Raw genomic sequence first — 9,754 nt, forward strand, 5'->3', positions numbered from 1 at the left:
ATTTTTTGGGGTTAAATAATCATTTCATGTTAAGATACATGAGTCATTTAATAACAAATATTTATGTGGGTATATTCAACAATATGTGGAGTGCTAATAAAAAAAATCCTATTTTTACTTACATTTTTATGCCAAAACAAAAATTCTATATCTCATCCATTAGAGAGCTTGCCAGCCGAAAATGTAAAATATCTGTTTCAAAGCATGATAAGAGACTTGGGAAAAAAAGAAGTTGCTCTTAATAATCCATGGGAGATAAGATCGATCTTAGCCACTGAAAGTTTAGATATTTAATTGTTTAGAAAGTGTATCTAATTGTTAGAGATCTAATATCTATGGGTTTTAAATTCTAGTGGTTCACCTTGTCGAAAAGAGGCAAGCGCTTGATCAAAATCAAATGAACCAAGAAAACACAATAAACACAAATTAGTTAGTTCATTCGTCATAAAATACTTAAAACAATAAACATGACAAAGTTTATAAATCCAATTCGTGTGTAACAACTCACAACTAGCCTGCACTAATTTACCAAGAAGATAATTGTCACTAATTCACCAAGAAACCCATTTTTCCACGGAATTTCTAATCCCAAAATTCTTATTGTTTTTTGAACTTAGGATTAGAGGTTAAGTTCTTAGGATTAGAGGTTAAGTTGCATATTATATCATCAAATTTTATTTTTTCTTTCTTTATTTCAAATTGAAATGCAAAAGGGTATAGTGGTTTGACAATTACTAATATTTGTACAATAAAGCAGCCAAGTAAAAGTTTTGAATCTCTAAATGAGTAAATAAGGAATTTCTTAAAGTTTGACTTTATAGCAGTTTGTTCTCACAATACAACCATGAAATTGTAGATTACAGTTACGAAATACTACAACCGCACAGCTGCAGAAGACGGACTTTCCGTTGTTGAAAACCAGTTTCAAAATAAACTATTTCTAAGTTAGGAATATCCTTCATGAGCATTACAAAGGCATGCAAGAAGAATTTATATGAGAGCGACTACGGATTTTCAGTATCGTTCATGAAATGAATTGCAAACTTGAACAGAAAATTTCAGCACAAGATCTTTCTTGGGTGAGCAAAACAAGCAAAAATTGAACTTTTCCTGCAAATGGAACTTCTGTAATTGCAACCTTAGCTTGGAAAACATACAGACTAATCCCGAGATTACATGTTAAACAAATCCAGAAACCAGCATCCAGTTGATAATAAAGCCACGTTAGTTTTCGAAAATTATTACAAGCCAAATCATCAAACTTCAGGCACTTTTAGAAATACATCGATCCAGTTGGTGCCTATCTAGCACCAGTTTTGTTTTCCGTCTTGCCCGCAAGTGCATTAGTATTGCTTAGTTCTTCCTGGAATCAGGAACAACTGTTGTATACTTGGTGCACTGTTGACAGCTTTACTGAATGAGGCAGCCTGAGTGCTCTGTCAAGCTTGGCAGCCAAATGCAGGTGTTTGAACCTTCTGAATACTTGCTTCCGTGCTCTGCTTTGCCATCTTTATGACGGGTGCATTGTATCGTGAGAGACTCTCACTAGAACTCAGGAGCAAAGGTTATGTACTTGGTGCATCATCGACAGCTTCATTTAATGAGGCGGCCAAGAACTCTGCCAAGCTTGGCTGCGGCATGGACTTGTTTACAGCTTCTGAAATGCTTGCATTATTTGTGCTACTAGATATACCAATTGACGGTTTTGAAGAGCCATGGGTGTTCAAACATCTCAAGGGAGTATCTACCCCCTTCCAGATTACAGGTTCTAGAAATTTCCATGGGTCTTCAACCATGGAAGCATTGTAAAACCGCTCTGGCCCTAATTGTCTGTCCATTGCACGACCATGAGAACCACGCCACCCACCTCTTCCTGAACTTGAACCAGGACTAGGGCTGCCTCCATGTACTGATTGAGGTCTTGGAGTATGGCTGAACCAGTGCCCCCTGCCTTGCCCAATATTGGAACCAGGGCTTCCTGGTGGCCTAAATACAGGGCTTGTCGGTGGTCTAAATCCAGGGCTTCCAGGTGGTTGAAATCTAGGGCTTCCTGGTGGTCTAAATCCCGGGCTTCCTTGTGGCCTAAATCTAGGGCTTCCTTGTGGTCCATATCCAGGGATTGCTGGTGGTCTAAATTCAGCTCCATTCCAAACTTCAGGTCGATTCCCGTGATGCATAGGGAAAGGTCTTTCCATTCCTACGGGGCTTCTTTGAGGACTAAAATTTTGATAGGAACCTTGTGCTTGGTACATTCTCTGGTCAGGTGAATAACTTCTTTGAAACTGATGAGCAGGAGAAGCAGTCATTTGAGGGTTCCTTGGTCCTCCTAAATCATGATTAAGAGAACCAAAATTAAGACGAAAGAACAACATTAAAAAATAAAATAAAAGACAGAAAACAAAGACGAACTTCAAGTGTTCCAACACTTTGGCATAGAGCATCCGAGCATGCATCAACTATTACAAGATTACATTTATCTGATAAGAATATGACTCTAACAATAAAATGAAATTAAACCAAAAACGACCAAATTTTTCCATCGCACGTCAGTGAGAAAGTACTGGTCTAGTGACAAGGAAGCATAGTGTTACCAATAGTTTCCAACTCCATACCATATGCTTGCAAAAGCTACCCAAGAACTAAGTTTGTGCCTTAGAATACGAGTTATGCAATACATCGCGACATGACTAGAGTGTATGAAATTCGAAAATAAAGTCAAATGCGAAATCTACGTGTGATCATACGACAACGTCAAAGAAAACTTTGTTAAGATAATTACACATTACCTGAAAGAGGTGACGGAAGCCTTGCCCCCGGAAACCCACCAGTATTTGAATGTCTAAAATTATCTTGTGCAATCTGGTCGCCGACTTTAATCCTTTTATTGTCGGAAGAGAAGGCTGCCATAGGATCTGAGTAAAAGTCAAACCTAAAAGGAGCACAAGGCTCCTCCGGGACTGGTATAGCTGTAGTATCTTCGGCCAACGGATTGGAAAGGTAACCAGGGACGGCTGAAGTTGCAGCATTAAGTGAAGCTTCGGTCTCTTCAGCTTCGATGCGCATTGCTCTAAGCCGTTCCTTTCTCTTCTCGGATTCGTCCATTTAACCTGAATACACAGATTGCGCAAAACCCATTTGAATAAAGTAACATTCATCAACCTAAACACTAATTTTTTGTCAAATTAATAATGAATTGAGGCTAAGTTTGAAAAATTTTGTCAAAAAAACTTTAAAGCAAGAGCCTTTCGACTAAGCCCTAATTTCACATAAAATTGAAAACCCCAAAAGCCTAAAAAAAATTATGATTTTAAATTTAACATGGCAATTGTACATGTATCAAATTCTTCAAACGCTGAGTAAAAGTAAGGATTTGTATGAACTGGATTCTGAAAGGGGACTCACAAAAGTTGGATAAAAAAAAAAAAAAGAAAAAAAAAAGGGAAACAAGAATAATTATTCTGGAAATAAAACCAGGAAGAGTTGCAATTTAGAAAAAGCTATGGGACTGTTATAATATGAGTCTGAAATTAAACGCTAGCAGAGCAGAGGGCGGGAGAAGAGGGAGGGAGAGGGAGAGAGAGTACCTGAATCGGAGGCGGTCTTTGTCTTCTGTTGGGAACACCAGAGTTTGTCTGCCTTGGGTTGGGATGCGGAGGGAGAGACTGGCTGATGAAAAACCAGCGACAGTCATTCCATTTTAATGAAAAGTAACCTAATTATCAAATATATTATTTTTTAACAAACGATATTATCTACACTAAAATGAGTAATGAGCTTCATAATAAGCTAACAATAATCAAGATTCTAAAAGATGTTAGGAAGCTAGGTGGGGTCTAGATGGGTGCCTAGACAGATTAAGTAGATTTAAGTAAATTTATTATATTTCATGCAAATAAGTGTATGTTTATACTTAAAATATATATGTGTGTATATATATATATATTATGAAGTATTATAACGTAATGAAAACATAAGTAACAAGAATATTAAATATGCAACAAGTCTCTTACAATTTATTGAAAAACATGAAATACACAATGAAAGTTATCTATTCTCTGTTTAAGTGAGTCGTGACCTAGGCGAGTCTAAACGAGTTAGGCGGGTGTCTAAGCGATTTAGGCAACGCCTCAGCAGGACTAAGCGCTCTTTCTTAATTTTCTAACGTCTAGGCATTAAGTAGGGCGGTGGCCAACCACCTATGGCCTAAGCAGTGTTAGGCAGGGATTTTTAGAACAATAGCAATAATATTGTTCAAATTCATTTTTGGTGAAAATTGAACATAAGAACTCACACTTACAAAATGAAAAGGAATACTACTAGATCGTAATTTAGATGACAATTACCAAATTATTTCTTTTAACATAATGATTTTGTTTTATATTTTACTAAATAAAGTACGGGTTATGTCTTAGGAAATCAAAATACTAGTTTAGAAAGATTTTGGGTTACGTGACCTTAACTTGTTTTATTGAAGACATATGTTGAACACTTAAGAGTGGGAGGCTTAACCCACTTTCTCATACTCTTAGCGTAGATAATATCATTTATTCAAAAATAAATAAATAAATGATCATATGTCAACAAATGAGATATGTCACAAACGGACCAAATGCAATTGTAAGTGCTGAAAATTTGAAATCGGATGATGTGAGGCTTGGAAAAAAAATTGGAAGCGTGTTATTCATTGACACGCCAACGGGTAACAAAAAGTTGGATAATAATTGAAAAATTGTTTCGAATCCAATCCTTTCGAAAAATCAGCCCACGACGCGGTAGAAAAAAAGAGCATTTTCGCATTGGATGTTATTTTTTAATTTTAAAAAGAAATGAATTACTCACTCAATATTACAGTCTAGTGGTATTTTTTTGTATGTATGAATGAAAAATCTTAGTCCAAACTCTATGAATGATAAATTCAATACCAAATTAAAATATCATTGTGTATCTTAACCAAACTAATGTAACAAATTATTAAATGCATGATAACGATACACCATGGTGAGTAAAATTGCACTCTAGAAAAACCCCTTGTCTGGTTTTGCAGCACGACATTTTAGTCGTCGTGTAAGTAAACACTAGTACATGAGAAGTCCCAATTCCCAGACGATCTGATCTTATTGCCCCGCAAATTTCAAATCGCGAAAGAAATCCGATCCTTCGCCTCCGCCGGAAAGCAGAAGCAAAATGCACGGGCGACCTCGCAAGCCCGCGAAGCCGGAAGACGAATCGGCTTCCGCCGCAAGAGCCGAAGCGCTCCGAGCTCTCCAGTCGCAATTCTTCTCCAACCACCACAACAAGGTTTACACCGACGAAGCCCTACAGTTGAGCGGCAGACTCATCGAGCAAAACCCCGAGTTCTACACCGCTTGGAACTACCGAAAACTCGTCGTCCAGCAAAACCTCGATCGGTGCTCCGAGTCCGAACCCGACGCGCTCAAGTCCATCATCGACCAAGAACTCAGACTCGTATGCACGCATTTACTTATTCGATTGTGGAATGTTGAAATCGCGTTTTGTTTTGTTGAGATGAAGTTCGAATTCATTGAATTGTTGAATTGATTGGGGTTTGCTGTGTGTGTAGGTAGAAATTGCTCTGAGGCAAAATTTTAAGTCCTACGGAGCTTGGCATCATCGAAAATGGGTGCTAAGCAAGGGGCATTCGGTTTTGGACCGCGAAATGAAGCTTCTCAAACAGTTCCAGCAGCTGGATCCCCGGAATTTTCATGCTTGGAACTACCGCAGGTACAAGTTAGTTACAACTCCTGTTTGAGGAATGAGGGGTCTGCTATTTCATATCTGCGTTGGATGATATTTTTTTTATGTTGCTACATTTGCAGATTTGTAGCTGCATTGTTGAACCGATCGGACGAGGAAGAGTTGGAGTATACTAGGGAAATGGTAGAAAACAATTTCAGCAATTACTCGGCCTGGCATAATCGTAGGTACGGTACAATGGGGTTTGGTTTTAGTTTTGAGCACTCTGATACTCTTTTGTCAACTAAAAGTTTAGATTGGATTGAAAACGTTGTGAAACATGTGGTTTATTTTCCATGTGCAATTTTGGGTATTGTGAATGCTACTTGTTTTATTTGGTTAGTGCATTTTAAACATGTCATGCATGCTGTATTGCCACAAGCAATCATACAGATGTTACATGAGCAAGTCTTAAGCCCCGTTGTAGAAAGAATAAACGGTGTAATTGGTTACCAATTACTGAAAGACAAGAATCTAAATATGGAAACTATCTCTGTGTTACAGCTAACTCCTTTTCAGATTCACTTAGCGTATGTTTACTCAACAGAAATTGGAGCAGGAAGGAATGGGAGAACATATAAATAGGGGAAGTAAGGAAAGCGATTCAGATCACCTAGTCCTTCCTAGTTGATCGATTTTTTAGGTATTTGATTATGGATTGCAGAGAAGACTCGCAGTTAGTAACTGCAGGAAACTAAAGTAAAGATCCCCTTAGTTGAAGAGAAATATAGTCATTTGGTTACATTTCTCAACAATCTTTAGATAAATGTTTTGTTTCTCTCTCCTTGGTTATTTCCAAGAACGTGGAGAGAATGTATAAAGAAAATTTTACATATCTTTGTCACTAATTGCTTTTTTTCTTCTACATATGTATATAAAAATGACTTTCTTTCCTCTGCTTATTTACAAGCCAAATGAATGTAGTCTCTTCAAATGTTGAACTGAATATGCTGCCTGTTATATTTTGTCTCCAGGCTAAGTCAAATTGAAAAGATAATTGTGTAATTGCATCAAATAATTATATCTTCTTAAGGATTCTTTCCACTCTTCTCGAGTTGCACTATATCTACGCATTGGTTATGTTACAAAAAATTTGCAACATTGCGAAAAGCTAAATTTTTTATTTTATGTTTTATCTCACGAAACATGTCTTTTAACTAATTGAATATATTGGGAAAATTGCAGTGTACTCCTGTCTAATTTGATGAAGAAAAAGGCTGAAGGGTTTTTCCCAAAAGTGAAGGTTCTGAACAATGAGTATGAGCATGTACACGATGCTATTTTTACAGATCCAGATGATCAAAGTGGTTGGTTTTATTATACTTGGCTTCTTGATCAAACGGTGAAAACAGATGCCCCTCTTCTTGTTTCTTCTTGGCCGGCCCATGGATCTTCCATAATTTTGTCGAGAAATAGGCTCTCAAGTGACTGTTCTTCGTCTCCATTTGATAGTTTCCATTCTGATTCCGGAACAGTGCCACTGCTTATTTATTTCAATCAAGCAGTTGAAGGTGTAAATTCATCCAGTATAACCATTGAATCTTCATTTTGCACAAAAGATCTTATTTGGAAACCAGTCTTACAAAATAACTCCCAGCTCTCTCAAGTTTGGGCTACACATATTAAATTTCCAAATGCAAAGTCCCATTCTTCAGAAGCGTATCAGCTGAAAGTTAGTGTTGGGCAGACTCAGGGTATCATTTCTGCAAGTGGCTTTGATTATAATCATCCTACACAGTTTGCATTCAAAGTGTGTGTACGCCCTATTGAAACTGAACCAGCTGAAAAGCAGGGCGAGGACATAATTTTATGGACAGATGAAAATTTTCATGGGTTCCAAACACAATCTCAGGAGCTACATGAAGTAGTTCCTGTTGATCAACAAAGTATTAATGATGTACATGAGCCAACGGCTTCAAATTGGCGTGCAGAGACTATTGCTAAGGAAATAGCTCTCTTCCGAGAATTGGTGTCAGAGATAAATTGGTAGGCTTCTTATACTTTATGGGAACCTTTAAGGCTTGAAATTTCAAATTTCTTTTAATAATCCTCTTTTGATATTCCTTTTGCAGTAAAATTGGAAAGCTTACACTAGCAAGGCTATTAACTGCTCATGATGTTATCTTGTCTCCATATACGAACAAAATGTTCCACTATGACGAAGTTCTTCAACTATATACCGACTTAATAAAGTTGGACCCATCACATTCTCAGTATTACAAAGATGAGCACAGCTTAGTATTCCTGCAGAAGGTAATTATCTCTTCTCCACCTCTTGTAGCAATTCATGATCCTTTATTCTATCAGTATGCTATTGCATGTGCATCTGGATTTGTTTTCTTCTTCTGTGACTGTATCAGTGGCTGAAGGTCCTTACCTTTTTATGGATTACACCGACTCATAGATTGTAATTAAATAATCTAATCTCTTCAGCAAAAAAAGTTTATATATATGGTAATGCTGCACACGTTTTGTCATTGCTTTTGACTGAGTACGACCAAATTGGGTACTATGGGATCCTGGCTGATAGAATGGATTACACTTATGCTCGATTATTTAATTTATGACTTATATAAGTGGTCCCTTGCTGAGACCGGTCCAATATAATGTAGATATTTGTTTATATAAGCCTCATTTGAATTTTGGTAGGCAACTACTTTTGTGTTCTGGTGTTCATCAAATGAGAACTTATTAGAACTTTCATTTACTTTAGGCTTCCCATTTTGAAGTTCTGCAGTTTGTTACATGCTTATAACTATTGCAGGTAACTTCCAATAGGAAGTCTCTGCTCAGGCATTGCTTTAGCCATAAAAACTTGGCTTCTTCAAGCATTGGTAATCATATATGCCTACGATTAAACAACTTATCATTATCTCGGATGGGGTCTGTTGAGAAATTACTGTGGGTCCGAATGCTGGACCTCAGCCATAATGAACTTCATTCAATTGAAGGTATGCTTCTTTTGCTCACGTTGTGCATCTTTTACGCCTATGTGGTGTCCACGTATTTTTATTCAATTATTTTCCTCAGATTTATTTAAAAGTTGTATAGTTGCATATGTGGTTGACTCAATATGAGGAATTTGAACAGTCCTATTGATATATAAAGGGGTTATCCTTTGGTTTTCACCTCACCCATAGGCACCGAAGCCCTAAGTCTCTAATTTAATGAGGCTTTGATTGTACATTATGCATCTTAGTACTCAATAAACTTTGTGGTTGATTGTTTCTAGTTTAAGAGGAAAATGTCTTGTACTTGGGCCTTTGGACAGGATTGGAGGCCATGCAGCTTCTATCTCGCTTAAATCTGAGTAACAACAAGCTCGGCAGTTTTACTGCTCTGGGTCCTTTGAAACAGTTGAAGTCACTGCAAGTGTTGGATATCTCATACAATGAGATAGGTTCACACTCTATCGACACGACAAGGTATCAATGTTCTACTCCTCTTTCTCATACAGAAGAAGCTAGTTGGTACAGTGAAAAAATTGGGACTGGGGGTGCTGGTGTGAAAGGTTATTGGGAAGCTTTTCTCATATTTAAACACATGAGCTTGACGCAGTTAGTCACTGTAGGAAATGCAATTTCTGGCGAAAACTTCAAGTCATTTGTGGTCAAGTTTGTTCCTACACTCGAGTGGCTGGATGGCGATAAGTTGCATTGACCTTTAATTCTGTTTATTTTTACAGTTAGCAAAAGAGAACTACTTTGTTCGATACACTGGTCCTCAATGTCAATACAGGATACATTGTCCAGTTTTAACTCAGATTATTAACTCGTCGATGGAGAATAGACTGCAGAATCAAAAAGTTTGAATGCAAGTTTTACATTGTCGTATGTTCTGGTGAAAATGGGTGTGTTTTGATGAATATGCACTGTATGGAATGGCGTTTCCTTCGTAGTCACGGTTGTTTACAAGCCAAAACAGGGGAACACAATAACGCATTCTTCTGCCAAGTTTTGATTGAAATTATTATCTTATCACAAGGGGAGGTCCGTTGCTG

At 37.4% G+C, this 9,754-nt stretch overlaps 2 protein-coding genes across 3 annotated transcripts; one reads left to right on the plus strand and one right to left on the minus strand.

The window, feature by feature from the left end:
- Positions 1-1,099: 1,099 nt before the first annotated feature.
- LOC103964931 (protein SICKLE) lies at positions 1,100-3,712 on the minus strand. The gene is made up of 3 exons (XM_009377930.3): positions 3,585-3,712; positions 2,787-3,107; positions 1,100-2,326 (listed from the first exon to the last, which is right to left on the minus strand). The coding sequence occupies exons 2-3, from the start codon at positions 3,100-3,102 to the stop codon at positions 1,566-1,568; spliced, it is 1,077 nt and encodes a 358-aa protein (XP_009376205.2). The 5' UTR covers positions 3,103-3,107; positions 3,585-3,712; the 3' UTR covers positions 1,100-1,565.
- A 1,335-nt stretch (positions 3,713-5,047) lies between these two features.
- LOC103964930 (geranylgeranyl transferase type-2 subunit alpha 1) lies at positions 5,048-9,516 on the plus strand. 2 transcript variants are annotated; one of them, XM_009377928.3, is made up of 7 exons: positions 5,048-5,466; positions 5,582-5,742; positions 5,838-5,942; positions 6,940-7,740; positions 7,827-8,007; positions 8,519-8,705; positions 9,026-9,516. In XM_009377928.3, exons 1-7 carry the CDS (start codon positions 5,185-5,187, stop codon positions 9,412-9,414), a joined length of 2,106 nt encoding a protein of 701 aa, XP_009376203.2. In that variant the 5' UTR covers positions 5,048-5,184; the 3' UTR covers positions 9,415-9,516. The 2 variants fall into 2 exon arrangements, with proteins under 2 accessions (XP_009376203.2, XP_048437430.1); XM_048581473.1 differs by having other exon boundaries at positions 8,987-9,127.
- Positions 9,517-9,754: the final 238 nt, after the last annotated feature.

This window comes from the organism of the source record quoted next, unplaced genomic scaffold, assembly GCF_019419815.1.
Source record: "Pyrus x bretschneideri cultivar Hongxiangsu unplaced genomic scaffold, Pyrus_bretschneideri_v1 Contig17, whole genome shotgun sequence".
Taxonomy (NCBI): domain Eukaryota; kingdom Viridiplantae; phylum Streptophyta; class Magnoliopsida; order Rosales; family Rosaceae; genus Pyrus; species Pyrus x bretschneideri.